At 44.3% G+C, this 24,540-nt stretch overlaps 1 protein-coding gene across 1 annotated transcript in view; it reads left to right on the forward strand.

Annotated features, from left to right (window-relative positions):
- The first annotated feature begins 7,189 nt into the window (after positions 1-7,189).
- LOC128639711 (tumor protein p63-regulated gene 1-like protein) overlaps positions 7,190-24,540 on the forward strand; it is a 99,434-nt gene continuing 82,083 nt past the window's right edge. The window contains exons 1-2 of the mRNA XM_053691827.1: positions 7,190-7,391; positions 14,960-15,051. Of these exons, the coding sequence (XP_053547802.1) occupies positions 7,254-7,391; positions 14,960-15,051 (230 nt within the window). The 5' untranslated portion in view covers positions 7,190-7,253. The remainder of the gene's footprint in view (positions 7,392-14,959; positions 15,052-24,540) is intronic.

Consider the following 24,540-nt stretch of genomic DNA (forward strand, 5'->3'; position numbering starts at 1 on the left):
AGCACAGAGGGCACAAGCTGGCACAGAATGTCACTTTGTTACTAATAGCACAGAGGGCACAAGCTGGCACAGAATGTCACTTTGTTACTAACAGCACAGAGGGCACAAGCTGGCACATGATGTCACTTTGTTACTAACAGCACAGAGGGTATAAGCTGGAACATAATGTCACTTTGTTACTAACAGCACAGAGGGCACAAGCTGGCACAGGATGTCACTTTGTTACTAACAGCAGAGAGCACAAGCTGGCACAGAATGTCACTTTGTTACTAACAGCACAGAGGGCATAAGCTGGCACAGAATGTCACTTTGTTACTAACAGCACAGAGGGCACAAGCTGGCACAGGATATCAATTTGTTACTAACAGCACAGAGGGCACAAGCTGGCACAGGATGTCACTTTGTTACTAACAGCACAGAGGGCATAAGCTGGCACAGAATGTCACTTTGTTACTAACAGCACAGAGGGCATAAACTGGCACAGGATGTCAATTTGTTACTAACAGCACAGAGGGCACAAGCTGGCACAGGATGTCACTTTGTTACTAACAGCAGAGAGCACAAGCTGGCACAGAATGTCACTTTGTTTCTAACAGCACAGAGGGCACAAGCTGGTACAGAATGTCACTTTGTTACTAACAGCACAGAGGGCACAAGCTGGAACAGGGTGTCACTTTGTTACTAACAGCACAGAGGGCACAAGCTGGCACAGGATGTCACTTTGTTACTAACAGCAGAGAGCACAAGCTGGCACAGAATGTCACTTTGTTTCTAACAGCACAGAGGGCACAAGCTGGTACAGAATGTCATTTTGTTACTAACAGCACAGAGGGCACAAGCTGGCACAGGATGTCACTTTGTTACCAACAGTACAGAGGGCAAAGCTAGCACAGGATGTCACTTTGTTACTAACAGCACAGAGGGCACAATCTGGCGCAGAATGTCATTTTGTTACTAACAGCACAGAGGGCACAAGCTGGCACAGAATGTCACTTTGTTACTAACAGCACTGAGGGCACAAGCTGGCACATTATGTCACTTTGTTAATAACAGCACAGAGGGCATAAGCTGGCACATAATGTCACTTTGTTACTAACAGCACAGAGGGCACAAGCTGGCACATAATGTCACTTTGTTACTAACAGCACAGAGGGCACAAGCTGGCACAGAATGTCACTTTGTTTCTAACAGTACAGAGGGCAAAGCTGGCACAGGATGTCAATTTGTTACTAACAGCACAGAGGGCACAAGCTGGCACAGGATGTCACTTTGTTACTAACAGTACAGAGGGCATAAGCTGGCACAGGATGTCAATTTGTTACTAAGCACAGAGGGCATAAGCTGGCACGGGATGTCACTTTGTTACTAACAGTACAGAGGGCATAAGCTGGCACAGGATGTCACTTTGTGTTATGGTATAACCCTGGTATTGAGGGTTAATACCAGAGGAACGATGCCCTGAATACGGGATCAGCAACACACAAACTCAGTTAATTCCTCCCAAACACGAGACCAAGCTCCACCTTGAGGGTAAAACAGAATGTGTTTTATTGAGGGCTATATGCCCAGTATTTATGCAAGTCTCCCACCTGGTTGACACTCCCTAGGAGACCAGATGGGGGATTGGAAGAGTATAGTACATTAGATAGAGGGAAGACGCCCTTTTACAGGATACAATAGAATTACATTACTTAACCAAATAAACAATTAAACACAAGAAAACAAGGGAGTCCTTCTTGGCACCTGGCAGTCTGATCTCTGGAGGTGATTAAACAAGGTGAACGCTTATCCCTTAAACTTAATTACAGTAAACAATAGCTGATGCCAGGAAACCTGTCTTCAGAAAATAGTTTCTCAAAACTAAACAAAGTTAACCCTTCCAGTACTGAAAGAGGGGTCTGTCACACTTTGTTACTAACAGCACAGAGGGCACAAGCTGGCACATAATGTCACTTTGTTACTTACAGCACAGAGGGCACAAGCTGGCACAGAATGTCACTTTGTTACTAACAGCACAGAGGGCACAAGCTGGCACAGAATGTCACTTTGTTACTAATAGCACAGAGGGCACAAGCTGGCACAGAATGTCACTTTGTTACTAACAGCACAACGGGCACAAGCTGGCACAGAAAGTCACTTTGTTACTAACAGCACAGAGGGCACAAGCTGGCACATGATGTCACTTTGTTACTAACAGCACAGAGGGCATAAGCTGGAACATAATGTCACTTTTTTACTAACAGCACAGAGGGCACAAGCTGGCACAGGATGTCATTTTGTTACTAACAGCACAGAGAGCACAAGCTGGCACAGAATGTCACTTTGTTACTAACAGCACAGAGGGCACACGCTGGCACAGAATGTCACTTTGTTACTAACAGTATAGAGGGAACAAGCTCGCACATGATGTCAATTTGTTTATAACAGCACAGAGGGCACAATCTGGCACAGGATGTCACTTTGTTACTAACAGTACAGAGGGCAAAGCTAGCACAGGATGTCACTTTGTTACTAACAGCACAGAGGGCACAATCTGGCACAGAATGTCATTTTGTTACTAACAGCACAGAGGGCACAAGCTGGCACAGAATGTCACTTTGTTACTAACAGCACTGAGGGCACAAACTGGCACATTATGTCACTTTGTTAATAACAGCACAGAGGGCATAAGCTGGCACATAATGTCACTTTGTTACTAACAGCACAGAGGGCACAAGCTGGCACATAATGTCACTTTGTTACTAACAGCACAGAGGGCACAAGCTGGCACAGGATGTCAATTTGTTACTAACAGCACAGAGGGGCACAAGCTGGTACAGAATGTCACTTTGTTACTAACAGCACAGAGGGCACAAGCTGGCACATGATGTCACTTTGTAACTAACAGCACAGAGGGCATAAGCTTGCACATAATATCACTTTGTTACTAACAGCACAGAGGGCACAAGCTGGCACAGGATGTCAGTTTGTTACTAATAGCACAGAGGGCACAAGCTGGCACAGAATGTCACTTTGTTACTAACAGTACAGAGGGCAAAGCTGGCACAGGATGTCAATTTGTTACTAACAGCACAGAGGGCACAAGCTGGCACAGGATGTCACTTTGTTACTAACAGTACAGAGGGCATAAGCTGGCACAGGATGTCACTTTGTGTTATGGTATAACCCTGGTATTGAGGGTTAATACCAGAGGAACGATGCCCTGAATACGGGATCAGCAACACACAAACCCAGTTAATTCCCCCCAAACACGAGACCAAGCTCCACCTTGAGGGTAAAACAGAATGTGTTTTATTGAGGGCTATATGCCCAGTATTTATGCAGGCCTCCCACCTGGTTGACACTCCCTAGGAGACCAGATGGGGGATTGGAAGAGTATAGTACATTAGATAGAGGGAAGACGCCCTTTTACAGGATACAATAGAATTACATTACTTAACCAAATAAACAATTAAACACAAGAAAACAAGGGAGTCCTTCTTGGCACCTGGCAGTCTGATCTCTGGAGGTGATTAAACAAGGTGAACGCTTATCCCTTAAACTTAATTACAGTAAACAATAGCTGATGCCAGGAAACCTGTCTTCAGAAAATAGTTTCTCAAAACTGAACAAAGTTAACCCTTCCAGTACTGAAAGAGGGGAGTTTCACACTTTGTTACTAACAGCACAGAGGGCACAAGCTGGCACATAATGTCACTTTGTTACTAACAGCACAGAGGGCACAAGCTGGCACAGAATGTCACTTTGTTACTAACAGCACAGAGGGCACAAGCTGGCACAGAATGTCACTTTGTTACTAATAGCACAGAGGGCACAAGCTGGCACAGAATGTCACTTTGTTACTAACAGCACAGAGGGCACAAGCTGGCACAGAAAGTCACTTTGTTACTAACAGCACAGAGGGCACAAGCTGGCACATGATGTCACTTTGTTACTAACAGCACAGAGGGCAAAGCTGGAACATAATGTCACTTTTTTACTAACAGCACAGAGGGCACAAGCTGGCACAGAATGTCACTTTTTTACTAACAGCACAGAGGGCACAAGCTGGCACAGAATGTCACTTTGTTACTAACAACACAGAGGGCACAAGCTGGCACATAATTTCATTTTGTTACTAACAGCACAGAGAGCACAAGCTGGCACAGAATGTCACTTTGTTACTAACAGCACAGAGGGCACACGCTGGCACAGAATGTCACTTTGTTACTAACAGTATAGAGGGCACAAGCTCGCACATGATGTCAATTTGTTACTAACAGCACAGAGGGCACAATCTGGCACAGAATGTCATTTTGTTACTAACAGCACAGAGGGCACAAGCTGGCACAGAATGTCACTTTGTTACTAACAGCACTGAGGGCACAAGCTGGCACATTATGTCACTTTGTTAATAATAGCACAGAGGGCATAAGCTGGCACATAATGTCACTTTGTTACTAACAGCACAGAGGGCACAATCTGGCACATAATGTCACTTTGTTACTAACAGCACAGAGGGCACAAGCTGGCACAGGATGTCACTTTGTTACTAAAAGCACAGAGGGGCACAAGCTGGTACAGAATGTCACTTTGTTACTGACAGCACAGAGGGCACAAGCTGGCACATGATGTCACTTTGTAACTAACAGCACAGAGGGCATAAGCTGGCACATAATATCACTTTGTTACTAACAGCACAGAGGGCACACGCTGGCACAGGATGTCACTTTGTTACTAACAGCACAGAGGGCACAAGCTGGCACAGAATGTCACTTTGTTACTAACAGTACAGAGGGCAAAGCTGGCACAGGATGTCAATTTGTTACTAACAGCACAGAGGGCACAAGCTGGCACAGGATGTCACTTTGTTACTAACAGTACAGAGGGCATAAGCTGGCACAGGATGTCACTGTGTGTTATGGTATAACCCTGGTATTGAGGGTTAATACCAGAGGAACGATGCCCTGAATACGGGATCAGCAACACACAAACCCAGTTAATTCCCCCCAAACACGAGACCAAGCTCCACCTTGAGGGTAAAACAGAATGTGTTTTATTGAGGGCTATATGCCCAGTATTTATGCAGGTCTCCCACCTGGTTGACACTCCCTAGGAGACCAGATGGGGGATTGGAAGAGTATAGTACATTAGATAGAGGGAAGACGCCCTTTTACAGGATACAATAGAATTACATTACTTAACCAAATAAACAATTAAACACAAGAAAACAAGGGAGTCCTTCTTGGCACCTGGCAGTCTGATCTCTGGAGGTGATTAAACAAGGTGAACGCTTATCCCTTAAACTTAATTACAGTAAACAATAGCTGATGCCAGGAAACCTGTCTTCAGAAAATAGTTTCTCAAAACTGAACAAAGTTAACCCTTCCAGTACTGACAGAGGGGTGTGTCACACTTTGTTACTAACAGCACAGAGGGCACAAGCTGGCACATAATGTCACTTTGTTACTAACAGCACAGAGGGCACAAGCTGGCACAGGATGTCACTTTGTTACTAACAGCACAGAGGGCACAAGCTGGCACAGAATGTCACTTTGTTACTTATAGCACAGAGGGCACAAGCTGGCACAGAATGTCACTTTGTTACTAACAGCACAGAGGGCACAAGCTGGCACAGAAAGTCACTTTGTTACTAACAGCACAGAGGGCACAAGCTGGCATATGATGTCACTTTGTTACTAACAGCACAGAGGGCATAAGCTGGAACATAATGTCACTTTGTTACTAACAGCACAGAGGGCACAAGCTGGCACAGAATGTCACTTTTTTACTAACAGCACAGAGTGCACAAGCTGGCACAGAATGTCACTTTGTTACTAACAGTACAGAGGGCAAAGCTGGCACAGGATGTCAATTTATTACTAATAGCACAGAGGGCACAAGCTGGCACAGGATGTCACGTTGTTACTAACAGTACAGAGGGCAAAGCTGGCACAGGATGTCAATTTATTACTAACAGCACAGAGTGCACAAGCTGGCACAGAATGTCACTTTGTTACTAACAGTACAGAGGGCAAAGCTGGCACAGGATGTCACTTTGTTACTAACAGCACAGAGGGCACAAGCTGGCGCAGAATATCACTTTTTTACTAACAGTACAGAGGGCAAAGCTGGCACAGGATGTCACTTTGTTACTAACAGCACAGAGGGCACAAGCTGGCACAGAATGTCACTTTGTTACTAACAGCACAGAGGGCACAAGCTGGCACAGAATGTCACTTTGTTACTAATATAAACACTAGTGGCATGGCAGTAGGTATGTTACAGCAGACATGGAATTGAAGACAAATGCTGGCACAGAATGTCACTTTGTTACTAACAGTACAGAGGGCACAAGCTGGCACAGAATGTCACTTTTTACTAACAGCACAGAGGGCACAAGCTGGCACAGAATGTCACTTTGTTACTAACAGCACAGAGGGCACAAGCTGGCACAGCTGGCACAGAATGTCACTTTGTTACTAACAGTACAGAGGGCAAAGCTGGCACAGGATGCCAATTTGTTACTAACAGCACAGAGGGCACAAGCTGGCACAGGATGTCACTTTCTTACTAACAGTACAGAGGGCACAAGCTGGCACAGGATGTCACTTTCTTACTAACAGTACAGAGGGCACACGCTGGCACAGAATGTCACTTTGTTACTAACAGCACAGAGGTCACAAGCTGGCACAGACTGTCACTTTGGTACTAACAGCACAGAGGGCACAAGCTGGCACAGAATGTCACTTTGCTACTAACAGCACAGAGGGCACAAGCTGGCACAGAATGTCACTTTGTTACTAACAGCACAGAGGGCACACGCTGGCACAGAATGTCACTTTGTTACTAACAGCACAGAGGTCACAAGCTGGCACAGACTGTCACTTTGGTACTAACAGCACAGAGGGCACAGAATGTCACTTTGTTACTAACAGCACAGAGGGCACAAGCTGGCACAGAATGTCACTTTGTTACTAATATAAACAGGGGCATGGCAGTAGGTATGTTACAGCAGATATGGAATTGAAGACAAATGCTTTTACTTCTTCCCTTTTCTACTGAATCTTTGTGTCTTTGTTTCGGCTTCAGTTGTCAGGGAAGTAAATCTAATAAAGCCCAGTTGAACTGGTTTTGTTAGAAGAGGTGGATCCCTTAGGGGAGGGACAGGGGCAGAGCAGTAACTTCCTGAGTTAGTGAGAGAAACAGAATGAGCCAGTAGAGAACCCAGACAGCCACTAACAGAGAATAAGGAACGGCAGGAGCACGGCATTATGCAGACAAATAATAAGACCGGAAATCAACAAGTACCTGAGCACCCTATGTATACTCAGGAACCCAGAGCATCGTTCTCTCCCAAATGTATCAACCCTCCCTCCAACTTCAGCAAAGAGGACTTCTTTATTTTCAGGGTAATACTGACATAGAGTGATCCATCCATATAACACTGAACGGGACAGTTACACCATACAGGGATAACAGGGGAGGGTTACATCATACAGGGATAACAGGGGATGGTTACATCATACAGGGATAACAGGGGATGGTTACATCATACAGGGATAACAGGGGATGGTTACATCATACAGGGATAACAGGGGATGGTTACATCATACAGGGATAACAGGGGAGGGTTACACCATACAGGGATAACGGGGGAGGGTTACATTATACAGGGATAACAGGGGAGGGTTACATCATACAGGGATAACAGGGGAGGGTTACACCATACAGGGATAACGGGGGAGGGTTACACCATACAGGGATAACAGGGGAGAGTTACATCATACAGGGATAACGGGGGAGGGTTACATCATACAGGGATAACAGGGGATGGTTACATCATACAGGGATAACAGGGGATGGTTACATCATACAGGGATAACAGGGGATGGTTACATCATACAGGGATAACAGGGGATGGTTACATCATACAGGGATAACAGGGGAGGGTTACACCATACAGGGATAACAGGGGATGGTTACATCATACAGGGATAACAGGGGATGGTTACATCATACAGGGATAACAGGGGAGGGTTACACCATACAGGGATAACGGGGGAGGGTTACACCATACAGGGATAACAGGGGAGAGTTACATCATACAGGGATAACGGGGGAGGGTTACATCATACAGGGATAACAGGGGAGGGTTACATCATACAGGGATAACAGGGGAGGGTTACATCATACAGGGATAACAGGGGAGAGTTACATCATACAGGGATAACGGGGGAGGGTTACATCATACAGGGATAACAGGGGAGGGTTACATTATACAGGGATAACAGGGGATGGTTACACCATACAGGGATAACAGGGGGTGGTTACATCATACAGGGATAACGGGGGAGGGTTACACCATACAGGGATAACAGGGGAGGGTTACATCATACAGGGATAACAGGGGAGAGTTACATCATACAAGGATAACAGGGGAGAGTTACATCATACAGGGATAACAGGGGATGGTTACATCATACAGGGATAACAGGGGAGAGTTACATCATACAAGGATAACAGGGGAGAGTTACATCATACAGGGATAACAGGGGAGGGTTACACCATACAGGGATAACGGGATGGTTACATCATACAGGGATAACAGGGGAGGGTTACACCATACAGGGATAACAGGGGAGAGTTACATCATACAGGGATAACGGGGGAGGGTTACACCATACAGGGATAACAGGGGGTGGTTACATCATACAGGGATAACGGGGGAGGGTTACACCATACAGGGATAACAGGGGAGAGTTACATCATACAGGGATAACAGGGGATGGTTACATCATACAGGGATAACGGGGGAGGGTTACATTATACAGGGATAACGGGGGAGGGTTACATTATACAGGGATAACAGGGGAGGGTTACATCATACAGGGATAACGGGGGAGGGTTACACCATACAGGGATAACGGGGGAGGGTTACACCATACAGGGATAACAGGGGAGGGTTACACCATACAGGGATAACGGGGGAGGGTTACACCATACAGGGATAACAGGGGAGGGTTACACCATACAGGGATAACGGGGGAGGGTTACATCATACAGGGATAACGGGGGAGGGTTACACCATACAGGGATAACAGGGGAGGGTTACACCATACAGGGATAACGGGGGAGGGTTACACCATACAGGGATAACAGGGGAGGGTTACACCATACAGGGATAACGGGGGAGGGTTACACCATACAGGGATAACAGGGGAGAGTTACATCATACAGGGATAACAGGGGAGGGTTACATCATACAGGGATAACAGGGGAGGGTTACACCATACAGGGATAACAGGGGAGGGTTACATCATACAGGGATAACAGGGGATGGTTACATCATACAGGGATAACGGGGGATGGTTACATTATACAGGGATAACAGGGGATGGTTACATTATACAGGGATAACAGGGGATGGTTACACCATACAGGGATAACAGGGGAGGGTTACACCATACAGGGATAACGGGGGAGGGTTACACCATACAGGGATAACGGGGGAGGGTTACATCATACAGGGATAACAGGGGATGGTTACATCATACAGGGATAACAGGGGAGAGTTACATCATACAAGGATAACAGGGGAGAGTTACATCATACAGGGATAACAGGGGATGGTTACATCATACAGGGATAACAGGGGAGAGTTACATCATACAAGGATAACAGGGGAGAGTTACATCATACAGGGATAACAGGGGAGGGTTACACCATACAGGGATAACAGGGGATGGTTACATCATACAGGGATAACAGGGGAGGGTTACACCATACAGGGATAACAGGGGAGAGTTACATCATACAGGGATAACGGGGGAGGGTTACACCATACAGGGATAACAGGGGGTGGTTACATCATACAGGGATAACGGGGGAGGGTTACACCATACAGGGATAACAGGGGAGAGTTACATCATACAGGGATAACAGGGGAGGGTTACATCATACAGGGATAACAGGGGAGGGTTACACCATACAGGGATAACAGGGGAGGGTTACATCATACAGGGATAACAGGGGATGGTTACATCATACAGGGATAACGGGGGATGGTTACATTATACAGGGATAACAGGGGATGGTTACATTATACAGGGATAACAGGGGATGGTTACACCATACAGGGATAACAGGGGAGGGTTACACCATACAGGGATAACAGGGGAGGGTTACATCATACAGGGATAACAGGGGAGGGTTACATCATACAGGGATAACAGGGGAGGGTTACACCATACAGGGATAACAGGGGAGGGTTACATCATACAGGGATAACAGGGGATGGTTACATCATACAGGGATAACGGGGGATGGTTACATTATACAGGGATAACAGGGGATGGTTACATTATACAGGGATAACAGGGGATGGTTACACCATACAGGGATAACAGGGGAGGGTTACACCATACAGGGATAACAGGGGAGGGTTACATCATACAGGGATAACAGGGGAGGGTTACATCATACAGGGATAACAGGGGATGGTTACATTATACAGGGATAACAGGGGATGGTTACATCATACAGGGATAACAGGGGAGGGTTACATCATACAGGGATAACAGGGGATGGTTACATTATACAGGGATAACAGGGGAGGGTTACATCATACAGGGATAACAGGGGATGGTTACATCATACAGGGATAACAGGGGAGGGTTACACCATACAGGGATAACGGGGGAGGGTTACATTATACAGGGATAACAGGGGAGGGTTACATCATACAGGGATAACAGGGGAGGGTTACACCATACAGTGATAACGGGGGAGGGTTACACCATACAGGGATAACGGGGGAGGGTTACACCATACAGGGATAACGGGGGAGGGTTACACCATACAGTGATAACGGGGGAGGGTTACACCATACAGGGATAACGGGGGAGGGTTACATCATACAGGGATAACGGGGGAGGGTTACATCATACAGGGATAACGGGGGAGGGTTACATCATACAGGGATAACGGGGGAGGGTTACACCATACAGGGATAACAGGGGAGGGTTACACCATACAGGGATAACAGGGGAGGGTTACATCATACAGGGATAACGGGGGAGGGTTACATCATACAGGGATAACGGGGGAGGGTTACACCATACAGGGATAACAGGGGATGGTTACATCATACAGGGATAACAGGGGATGGTTACATCATACAGGGATAACAGGGGATGGTTACATCATACAGGGATAACAGGGGAGGGTTACACCATACAGGGATAACAGGGGAGGGTTACATTATACAGGGATAACGGGGGAGGGTTACACCATACAGGGATAACGGGGGAGGGATACACCATACAGGGATAACAGGGGAGGGTTACATCATACAGGAATAACAGGGGATGGTTACATCATACAGGAATAACAGGGGAGGGTTACATCATACAGGGATAACAGGGGAGGGTTACATCATACAGGGATAACAGGGGAGAGTTACACCATACAGGGATAACAGGGGAGAGTTACACCATACAGGGATAACAGGGGAGAGTTACATCATACAGGGATAACAGGGGAGGGTTACATCATACAGGGATAACAGGGAAGGGTTACATCATACAGGGATAACAGGGGAGGGTTACATCATACAGGGATAACAGGGGAGGGTTACATCATACAGGGATAACAGGGGAGGGTTACACCATACAGGGATAACAGGGGAGGGTTACACCATACAGGGATAACGGGGGAGGGTTACACCATACAGGGATAACGGGGGAGGGTTACACCATACAGGGATAACGGGGGAGGGTTACACCATACAGGGATAACAGGGGAGGATTACATCATACAGGGATAACAGGGGAGGGTTACATCATACAGGGATAACAGGGGAGGGTCACACCATACAGGGATAACAGGGGAGGGTTACACCATACAGGGATAACGGGGGAGGGTTACACCATACAGGGATAACGGGGGAGGGTTACATCATACAGGGATAACGGGGGAGGGTTACATCATACAGGGATAACAGGGGAGGGTTACATTATACAGGGATAACAGGGGAGGGTTACACCATACAGGGATAACAGGGGAGGGTTACACCATACAGGGATAACAGGGGAGGGTTACATTATACAGGGATAACAGGGGAGGGTTACACCATACAGGGATAACAGGGGAGGGTTACACCATACAGGGATAACGGGGGAGGGTTACATCATACAGGGATAACGGGGGATGGTTACATCATACAGGGATAACAGGGGAGGGTTACACCATACAGGGATAACAGGGGAGGGTTACACCATACAGGGATAACGGGGAGGGTTACATCATACAGGGATAACAGGGGAGGGTTACATCATACAGGGATAACAGGGGAGGGTTACATCATACAGGGATAACAGGGGAGGGTTACACCATACAGGGATAACGGGGAGGGTTACATCATACAGGGATAACAGGGGAGGGTTACACCATACAGGGATAACAGGGGAGGGTTACATCATACAGGGATAACAGGGGAGGGTTACATCATACAGGGATAACAGGGGAGGGTTACACCATACAGGGATAACGGGGGAGGGTTACACCATACAGGGATAACAGGGGAGGGTTACACCATACAAGGATAACAGGGGAGGGTTACACCATACAGGGATAACGGGGGAGGGTTACATCATACAGGGATAACAGGGGAGGGTTACATTATACAGGGATAACAGGGGAGGGTTACACCATACAGGGATAACGGGGGATGGTTACATCATACAGGGATAACAGGGGAGGGTTACACCATACAGGGGTAACAGGGGAGGGTTGCACCATACAGGGATAACAGGGGAGGGTTACACCATACAGGGATAACAGGGGAGGGTTACATCATACAGGGATAACAGGGGAGGGTTACATCATACAGGGATAATAGGGGAGGGTTACACCATACAGGGATAACAGGGGAGGGTTACACCATACAAAGATAACAGGGGAGGGTTACATCATACAGGGATAACGGGGGAGGGTTACACCATACAGGGATAACGGGGGAGGGTTACACCATACAGGGATAACAGGGGAGGGTTACACCATACAGGGATAACAGGGGATGGTTACATCATACAGGGATAACGGGGGAGGGTTACATTATACAGGGATAACGGGGGAGGGTTACATTATACAGGGATAACAGGGGAGGGTTACATCATACAGGGATAACAGGGGAGGGTTACACCATACAGGGATAACAGGGGAGGGTTACACCATACAGGGATAACAGGGGAAGGTTACATCATACAGGGATAACGGGGGAGGGTTACATCATACAGGGATAACAGGGGAGGGTTACATCATACAGGGATAACAGGGGATGGTTACATCATACAGGGATAACGGGGGAGGGTTACATCATACAGGGATAACAGGGGAGGGTTACATCATACAGGGATAACGGGAGGGTTACAATATACAGGAATAACAGGGTAGGGTTACATCATACAGGGATAACAGGGGATGGTTACATTGTACAGGGATAACAGGGGAGGGTTACATTATACAGGGATAACCGTGGAGGGTTACATCATACAGGGATAACAGGGGATGGTTACATCATACAGGGATAACAGGGGATGGTTACATCATACAGGGATAACGGGGGAGGGTTACATCATACAGGGATAACAGGGGATGGTTACATCATACAGGGATAACAGGGGATGGTTACATCATACAGGGATAACAGGGGAGGGTTACATCATACAGGGATAACGGGGTGGTTACATCATACAGGGATAACGGGGGAGGGTTACATCATACAGGGATAACAGGGGAGGGTTACACCATACAGGGATAACGGGGGAGAGTTACACCATACAGGAATAACGGGGAGGGTTACATCATACAGGGATAACAGGGGAGGGTTACACCATACAGGGATAACGGGGGAGAGTTACACCATACAGGGATAACAGGGGAGGGTTACATCATACAGGGATAACAGGGAAGGGTTACATCATACAGGGATAACAGGGGAGGGTTACATCATACAGGGATAACAGGGGAGGGTTACATCATACAGGGATAACAGGGGAGGGTTACACCATACAGGAATAACGGGGAGGGTTACATCATACAGGGATAACAGGGGAGGGTTACACCATACAGGGATAACAGGGGAGGGTTGCACCATACAGGGATAACAGGGGAGGGTTACATCATACAGGGATAACAGGGGAGGGTTACATCATACAGGGATAACAGGGGAGGGTTACATCATACAGGGATAACAGGGGAGGGTTACATCATACAGGGATAACAGGGGAGGGTTACATCATACAGGGATAACGGGGGAGGGTTACACCATACAGGGATAACGGGGGAGAGTTACACCATACAGGGATAACAGGGGAGGGTTACACCATACAGGTATAACAGGGGAGGGTTACACCATACAGGGATAACGGGGGAGGGTTACACCATACAGGGATAACGGGGGAGGGTTACACCATACAGGGATAACGGGGAGGGTTACACCATACAGGGATAACGGGGAGGGTTACACCATACAGGGATAACAGGGGAGGGTTACACCATACAGGGATAACGGGAAAGAGTTACACCATACAGGGATAACAGGGGAGGGTTACATCATACAGGGATAACGGGGGAGGGTTACACCATACAGGGATAACAGGGGAGGGTTACACCATACAGGGATAACGGGGGAGGGTTACACCATACAGGGATAACAGGGGAGGGTTACACCATACAGGGATAACGGGGGAGGGTTACACCATACAGGTATAACAGGGGAGGGTTACACCATACAGGGATAACGGGGGAGGGTTACACCATACAGGAATAACTGGGGCGGGTTACACCATATCTCATCGCACTTCTCCTGGTTTACCTTGTCTCATGACTTTCCCCAATGGTATGTCATCCAACTCACTGCTTTTAATGCTTTTTAACTCTTCTTTTGTTTAACGTCTTTAATGTCTTCATGTTTCAGCTTCCTCTGCTAAACCAGGCAATAAAGGACATAGAGAGTCAACTTTCGGAAGATGAAGACGGTGAGCTTCACAGCGTCTGGATCATGACACAGTAATTACCTGCTTATGTATTTGTATATGGTAGACATATTTGTGTGTGTGTGTGTGTGTATGTGTAGTGTGTGAGTGGGGGGGTGTGGTGTGTGTTTACCAATTCCCCTATATCTTGAAACACAGTAAAGCAATTATATTGCAATGGACAATTTTTCCAAATCTGGTTGACTGATGGATGAATGTGGTTGGTAAATGGCAGGTGGGGGTCTAACAGACAAATGTAAAATTATGCAACTTCGATTTATTTAATCAGTCACTTCTAACAAGAGTTGTTCCAAAAGACTGGAAAATTGCCAATGTAGTCCCTCTTTATAAAAAGGGTAGTAGGGAAGATTCTGCTAACTATAGGCCAGTCAGTTTGACCTCAATTGCAGGGAAATTAATGGAAACTCTTTTAAAAGGAAAGACTTGTATCTTTCCTTCAAACAACTTAGAAGACAAAGGACAGCATGGTTTCACTGCTGGAAGATCTAGTCAGATTAATCTAATTGATTTCTTTGACTATGTAACTAAAATAATAGACCAGGGAGGAGCCGTAGATGTTGCATATCTAGACTTTAGCAAAGCATTTGACACCGTCCCACACAGCAGTCTTATTCACAAAATGTATTGCCTTGGAGTAAATGCTAAGATTGTTATGTTGGTAGAATGCTGGCTTAAAGATAGACGACAGAGGGTTTCAGTTAAGAGTATATTCAAATGAGGCATCAGTTACCAGTGGTGTTCCCCAAGGGTCAGTTCTTGGGCCTGTTTTGTTTAACATGCTCATAAGTGATATTGGAAATGGACTTAAGGGGAAGGTTTGCTTGTTTGCAGATGATACAAAAATTTGTAACAGAGTTAATGTTCCAGGAGGGGTTGATCAAATGAACTGTGATATTAAAACACTAGAGGACTGGTCAAATAAATGGGATCTGAAATTTAATATTACCAAGAGCAAAATTATGCATATAGGATCCAAAAACCCAAAGGCCCATTATAGTCTCAATGGTACATTACTGACTGTAACTAAAGAAGGAAGGGTCTTGGGAATTATTATTTCAGATGATATAAAATTTGGTACACAATGCCGCAGTCAGCCAGTAAGGCCAGTCAAATACTTGGTTGCATTGGAAGAGGTATTAGTAGCAGAAATAGCAAGGTTCTTATGCCCCTTTACAGATCATTAGTTAGACCAAATCTGGAATACTGTGTACAGTTCTGGAGACCATATCTTCAGAAAGAGATAAACTAGAAGCTTTCCAAAGGAGGCTACTTACATGGTACATGGTCTAAAATATAAAATGTACAAAGAAAGACTCTATGATCTAAATATGTATAGTTTAGAGGATAGAAGGGAAAGAGGTGACGTGATAGAAACCTATAGGGACTTAATAAAATAGAAGCTGAAAGCATTTTTCACAATCAAATAAATGCTATAACAAGGGGTCACAATCTAAAGTTAGAGGGTAGCAGATTCAGGAGAAATTTGAGGAAGCATTTTTTTTACAGAACGGGTGGTGGATTCATGGAATAAACTTCCATTTGAGGTGGTAAACACATGGGGGCCGATTTATCTAAAGACCGCTGCTCCATAACCTGTCTGCCTGCTCTGAGGTGGCGGACAGAAATCAACCCGATTGAATACGATCAGGTTAATTGACACCCCCTGCTAGCGGCCGATTGGCCGCAAATCTGCAGGGGGCGGCATTGCATCAGTAGTTCACAAGAACTGCTGGTGCAATAATAAATGCTGAAAGCGTATTATTATTATTTATTATCGGTTATTTGTAGAGCGCCAACAGATTCTGCAGCGCTAACTGTCAGCATTTATCAATGTGCAGCGGACATGATACGCTACATCGTATCATATCCGCTCGCACATTAATAAATATAACCCAAAGACTGTAAAGGAATTAAAAAATGCCAGGGACATGCTTAAGGCTATCCTAAGGAAAAGTTACATTTAATATGGGTAAACTTGATGGGCCTTTTTGGTTCTTATCTACCATCAAATTCTATTTTTCTATGCAGCAAGGAAGTTAAAAGGGACATTATACACTCATTTTTCTTTGCATAAATGTTTTGTAGATTATCCATTTATATAGCCCATACATTTTTTAATGTTTTGTTTTTTAAATGTATAGTTTTCTTTATTTTTAAATAACATTGTTCAGATTTTCAACAGAGGTAAACTAAGAGCTTTTAAGTAACACCGAGATTACGAGTTTTGCGGTAACAGGGGTGCGGTGCTAACACTTAGTTTCAGCTCACCTACAAACAACGCTGGTATTACAGGTTTTTTTCAACTCGGCGTTAGCCGCAAAAAAGTGAGCGGAGAGCAAAATTTAGCTCCACATCTCACCTCAATACCAGCGCTGCTAATGGTAGCGGTGAGCTGGCTAAACGTGCTCGTGCACGATTTCCCCATAGGAATCAATGGGGCAGATTCGGCCTGCAAAAAAGCAGCGTTCAGCTCCTAACGCAGCCCCATTGATTCCTATGGGGAAACACATTTTATGTAAGCACAAATACTATGCAGCACCTGTCGACCAGTCACTGTAGTATAGACGATATCCTTCACTCATTCCCCCCTGTATGTAGCACTCGCTCCCGTCACTCCGCCCCTTGAAAAGACTCGTTGTGAAGATATGCCTCCATACACACACAATTCACATGCTGGATAGACAAATGTTGATCATGGGGACCCACCTTATAACATCAAATGCTCACAGTCCTCTCCCGTGACAACTTTCTGTACTCCCAGCGGTGTTGAAGACGAGCGGTGGAGTGGATCCCTACAGCACGCCAGCGTGTATTCAGCCAAGTTCGGGTGTGTGTGACGTCACGGTTGGGGGCGGGTAAGCCGGACAAGCTCAGGAGAGTCCACTGCCTCAGAATCCAAAGTGCCGATGCGGTGCGGGGGAACACATTTGCGAAACACATTTTATGTCTACACCTAACACCCTAACATGAACCCCGAGTCTAAACACCTCTAAATCACTTATTAACCCCTAATCTGCCGCCCCCGATATCGCTGACACCTGCGTTACACTTATTAACCCCTAATCTGCCACTCGGGACACCGCCGCCACCTACATTATACTTATGAATCCCTAATCTGCTGCCCCCAACATCGCCGACACCTACATTATATTTATTAACCCCTAATCTGCCCCCCCCCCGTCGCCGCAACTATATTAAATGTATCAACCCCTAATCTGCTGCCGTCAACGTCGCCGCCACTATAATAAAGTTATTAACCCCTAAACCTAAGTCTAACCCTAACCCTAACACCCTCTAACTTAAATATAATTTAAATAAATCTAAATAAAATAACTACAATTAAATACATTATTCCTATTTAAAACTAAACACTTACCTATAAAATAAACCCTAAAATAGCTACAATATAACTAATAGTTACATGGTAGCTATTTTAGGATTTATATTTATTTTACAGGCAACTTTGTATTTATTTTAACTAGGTACAATAGTTATTAAATAGTTATTAACTATTTAATAACTACCTAGTTAAAATAAATACAAATTTACCTGTAAAATAAACCCTAACCTAAATTACACTAACACCTAACACTACACTATCATTAAATTAATTCCCTAAATTAACTACAATTAACTACAATTAAATAAACTAAAGTACGGAAAAAAACACTACATTACAGAAAAAAATAAAATAATTACAAGAATTTTAAACTAATTACACCTAATCTAATCCCCCTAATAAAATATAAAAGCCCCCCAAAATAATAAAAATCCCTACCCTATACTAAATTACAAATAGCCCTTAAAAGGGCTTTTTGCGGGGCATTGCCCCAAAGTAATCAGCTCTTTTACCTGTAAAAAAAAATACAATACCCCCCAACATTAAAACCCACCACCCACACACCCAACCCTACTCTAAAACCCACCCAATCCCCCCTTAATAAAACCTAACACTACCCCCTTGAAGATCACCCTACCATGAGACGTCTTCACCCAGCCGGGCACAAGTGGTCCTCCAGAGGGGCAGAAGTCTTCATCCGATCCGGGCAGAAGAGGACCTCCAGACGGGCAGAAGTCTTCATCCAGGCGGCATCTTCTATCTTCATCCATCCGGAGCGGAGCGGGTCCATCTTGAAGCCAGCCGACGTGGAGCATCTATCCAGACTGACGACTACACGACGAATGACGGTTCCTTTAAATGACGTCATCCAAGATGGCGTCCCTTGAATTCCAATTGGCTGATAGGATTCTATCAGCCAATCGGAATTAAGGTAGGAAAAATCCTATTGGCTGATGCAATCAGCCAATAGTAGGTGTGGATATGTGTGGATATGGCGCCTGGACCCAATGTGACGTGTGGCTTTGAACAAAGGCTACCTAGCTAGCCAAAAGCAAGTATTTGGAATGTGGTGTGTTCAAAGCACCAAAAAGGCAAGGTAATATGTATAGAGGTATGTAAAAGGTCAAGAGTTTTATTCTTAACACACTATGGTGTGTGTCTACACTATACAAGTATAAATACACAATAAAATTAAATTTAAACAATAAAACTTACCAGTAGCTACTGAACAAGGAGTGTAAAATCCTTATTCTGCTAAAACAGTATTCTGTGAATACAATATAGGGTAAAACACAGTGGGATTAACCCCAAGGTAATGCAGTATCTCAGATGATATTTATAGTAACAAATGTAAATGCATCAAAGGATGAACAAAAAAATGAACATAGATAAAGGCACGTGCATAAAAAATGTAAAAAATGAAAAATAAAAATTGAAATTTGAAAAAAATTGAAAAAATTATGTGATGCCCTGTGAGTGTGACAAATATAAATGTAAAAAATGCAAAAGTTAATTGCAAAAATGCAAACAAGCAAAAAATGTGAATGAAAAAAGTGAAATTGTCACACACTTGTTTAAAGTTAGATGAAGAAGTTTATAACAGTCAAAGTCACAATCCAAATAGAATTATATCCCAATGTTGTTTAACAAAGGATAGCAAAAAAGTTTAAAAACCAACTTGTTTCCTGTTGCTGAAAACCTGGTGATGGTGATCTTAGAAAAGTGAAGTGTGGGTGGTTCTTTCTTGGTGATGAGAATCCAATGTTCTCCTTAAAGCTATACGGCTAGATTTGGAGTTTTGTCGGTAATGACCCGAAAAACTAACGCCGGCTTTTTTCTGGCCGCACCATAAAAATAACTCTGGTATTGAGAGTCCAAAAAATGGCTGCGTTAGGCTCCAAAAAAGGAGCGTAGAGCATTTTTAACGCAGCTTCAACTCTCGATACCAGAGTTGCTTACGCAAGCGGCCAGCCTCAAAAACGTGCTCGTGCACGATTCCCCCATAGAAAACAATGGGGCTGTTTGAGCTGAAAAAAAACCTAACACCTGCAAAAAAGCCGCGTTCAGCTCCTAACGCAGCCCCATTGTTTGCTATGGGGAAACACTTCCTACGTCTGCACCTAACACCCTAACATGTACCCCGAGTCTAAACACCCCTAACCTTACACTTATTAACCCCTAATCTGCCGCCCCCGCTATCGCTGACACCTGCATTTTATTTTTAACCCCTAATCTGCCGCTCCGTAAACCGCCGCTACTTACATTATCCTTATGTACCCCTAATCTGCTGCCCCTAACACCGCCGACCCCTATATTATATTTATTAACCCCTAATCTGCCCCCCTCAACGTCGCCTCCATCTGCCTACACTTATTAACCCCTAATCTGCCGACCGCAAAGCGCCGCCACCTACATTATAGCTATGTACCCCTAATCTGCTGCCCCTAACACCGCCGACCCCTATATTATATTTATTAACCCCTAACCTGCCCCCCACAACGTCGCCTCCACCTGCCTACACTTATTAACCCCTAATCTGCCGAGCGGACCTGAGCGCTACTATAATAAAGTTATTAACCCCTAATCCGCCTCACTAACCCTATAATAAATAGTATTAACCCCTAATCTGCCCTCCCTAACATCGCCGACACCTAACTTCAATTATTAACCCCTAATCTGCCGACCGGAGCTCACCGCTATTCTAATAAATGGATTAACCCCTAAAGCTAAGTCTAACCCTAACACCCCCCTAACTTAAATATAATTTTAATATAACGAAATTAATTAACTCTTATTAAATAAATTATTCCTATTTAAAGCTAAATACTTACCTGTAAAATAAACCCTAATATAGCTACAATATAAATTATAATTACATTGTAGCTATTTTAGGATTAATATTTATTTTACAGGCAACTTTGTAATTATTTTAACCAGGTACAATAGCTATTAAATAGTTAAGAACTATTTAATAGTTACCTAGTTAAAATAATAACAAAATCACCTGTAAAATAAATCCTAACCTAAGTTACAATTAAACCTAACACTATACTATCATTAAATTAATTAAATAAAATACCTACAATTACCTACAATTAAACCTAACACTACACTATCAATACATTAATTAAATACAATACCTACAAAAAAATACATTTAAATAAACTAACTAAAGTACAAAAAATAAAAAAGAACTAAGTTACAAAAAATAAAAAAATATCTACAAACATAAGAAAAATATTACAACAATTTTAAACTAATTACACCTACTCTAAGCCCCCTAATAAAACAACAAAGCCCCCCAAAATAAAAAATGCCCTACCCTATTCTAAATTAATAAAGTTAAAAGCTCTTTTACCTTACCAGCCCTGAACAGGGCCCTTTGCGGGGCATGCCCCAAAAAGTTCAGCTCTTTTTCCTGTAAAAAAAAACATACAATACCCCCCCCCCCAACATTACAACCCACCACCCACATACCCCTAATCTAACCCAAACCCCCCTTAAATAAACCTAACACTAAGCCCCTGAAGATCATCCTACCTTGTCTTCACCTCACCAGGTATCACCGATCGGTCCTGGCTCCAAAATCTTCATCCAACCCAAGCGGGGGTTGGCGATCCATCATCCGATGGCTGAAGAGGTCCAGAAGAGGCTCCAAAGTCTTCATCCTATCCGGGAAGAAGAGGCGATCCGGACCGGCAACCATCTTGATCCAAGCGGCATCTTCTATCTTCATCCGATGACGACCGGCTCCATCCTGAAGACCTCCACCGCGGACCCATCTTCCTCCGGCGACGTCCAACTGAAGAATGACGGTTCCTTTAAGGGACGTCATCCAAGATGGCGTCCCTCGAATTCCGATTGGCTGATAGGATTCTATCAGCCAATCGGAATTAAGGTAGGAATATTCTGATTGGCTGATGGAATCAGCCAATCAGAATCAAGTTCAATCCGATTGGCTGATCCAATCAGCCAATCAGATTGAGCTCGCATTCTATTGGCTGATCGGAACAGCCAATAGAATGCGAGCTCAATCTGATTGGCTGATTGGATCAGCCAATCGGATTGAACTTGATTCTGATTGGCTGATTCCATCAGCCAATCAGAATATTCCTACCTTAATTCCGATTGGCTGATAGAATCCTATCAGCCAATCGGAATTCGAGGGACGCCATCTTGGATGACGTCCCTTAAAGGAACCGTCATTCTTCAGTTGGACGTCGCCGGAGGAAGATGGGTCCGCGGTGGAGGTCTTCAGGATGGAGCCGGTCGTCATCGGATGAAGATAGAAGATGCCGCTTGGATCAAGATGGTTGCCGGTCCGGATCGCCTCTTCTTCCCGGATAGGATGAAGACTTTGGAGCCTCTTCTGGACCTCTTCAGCCATCGGATGATGGATCGCCAACCCCCGCTTGGGTTGGATGAAGATTTTGGAGCCAGGACCGATCGGTGATACCTGGTGAGGTGAAGACAAGGTAGGATGATCTTCAGGGGCTTAGTGTTAGGTTTATTTAAGGGGGGTTTGGGTTAGATTAGGGGTATGTGGGTGGTGGGTTGTAATGTTGGGGGGGGGGTATTGTATGTTTTTTTTTACAGGAAAAAGAGCTGAACTTTTTGGGGCATGCCCCGCAAAGGGCCCTGTTCAGGGCTGGTAAGGTAAAAGAGCTTTTAACTTTATTAATTTAGAATAGGGTAGGGCATTTTTTATTTTGGGGGGGCTTTGTTGTTTTATTAGGGGGCTTAGAGTAGGTGTAATTAGTTTAAAATTGTTGTAATATTTTTCTTATGTTTGTAGATATTTTTTTATTTTTTGTAACTTAGTTCTTTTTTATTTTTTGTACTTTAGTTAGTTTATTTAAATGTATTTTTTTGTAGGTATTGTATTTAATTAATGTATTGATAGTGTAGTGTTAGGTTTAATTGTAGGTAATTGTAGGTATTTTATTTAATTAATTTAATGATAGTATAGTGTTAGGTTTAATTGTAACTTAGGTTAGGATTTATTTTACAGGTGATTTTGTTATTATTTTAACTAGGTAACTATTAAATAGTTCTTAACTATTTAATAGCTATTGTACCTGGTTAAAATAATTACAAAGTTGCCTGTAAAATAAATATTAATCCTAAAATAGCTACAATGTAATTATAATTTATATAGCAGCTATATTAGGGTTTATTTTACAGGTAAGTATTTAGCTTTAAATAGGAATAATTTATTTAATAAGAGTTAATTAATTTCGTTATATTAAAATTATATTTAACTTAGGGGGGTGTTAGTGTTAGGGTTAGACTTAGCTTTAGGGGTTAATACATTTATTAGAATAGCGGTGAGCTCCGGTCGGCAGATTAGGGGTTAATAATTGAAGTTAGGTGTCGGCGATGTTAGGAAGGACAGATTAGGGGTTAATACTATTTATTATAGGGTTAGTGAGGCGAATTAGGGGTTAATAACTTTATTATAATAGCGGTGCGGTCCGCTCGGCAGATTAGGGGTTAATAAGTGTAGGCAGGTGGAGGCGACGTTGTGGGGGGCAGGTTAGGGGTTAATAAATATAATACAGGGGTCGGCGGTGTTAGGGGCAGCAGATTAGGGGTACATAAGGATAACTTAAGTAGCGGCGCTTTGCGGTCGGCAGATTAGGGGTTAATTATTGTAGGTAGTTGGCGGCGACGTTGTGGGGGGCAGATTAGGGGTTAATAAATATAATACAGGGGTCGGCGGTGTTAGGGGGAGCAGATTAGGGGTACATAAGGATAACGTAGGTGGCGGTCGGCAGATTAGGGGTTAAAAATTTTTATTCGAGTGTCGGCGATGTGGGGGGGACCTCGGTTTAGGGGTACATAGGTAGTTTATGGGTGTTAGTGTACTTTAGAGTACAGTAGTTAAGAGCTTTATAAACCGGCGTTAGCCCAGAAAGCTCTTAACTACTGACTTTTTTCCTGCGGCTGGAGTTTTGTCGTTAGAGCTCTAACGCTCACTTCAGAAACGACTCTAAATACCGGAGTTAGAAAGATCCCATTGAAAAGATAGGATACGCAATTGACGTAAGGGGATCTGCGGTATGGAAAAGTCGCGGCTGAAAAGTGAGCGTTAGACCCTATTTTGAGTGACTCCAAATACCGGCGGTAGCCTAAAACCAGCGTTAGGAGCCTCTAACGCTG

The sequence above is a fragment of the Bombina bombina genome, chromosome 9, assembly GCF_027579735.1.
Source record: "Bombina bombina isolate aBomBom1 chromosome 9, aBomBom1.pri, whole genome shotgun sequence".
NCBI classification, from domain to species: Eukaryota; Metazoa; Chordata; class Amphibia; order Anura; family Bombinatoridae; genus Bombina; species Bombina bombina.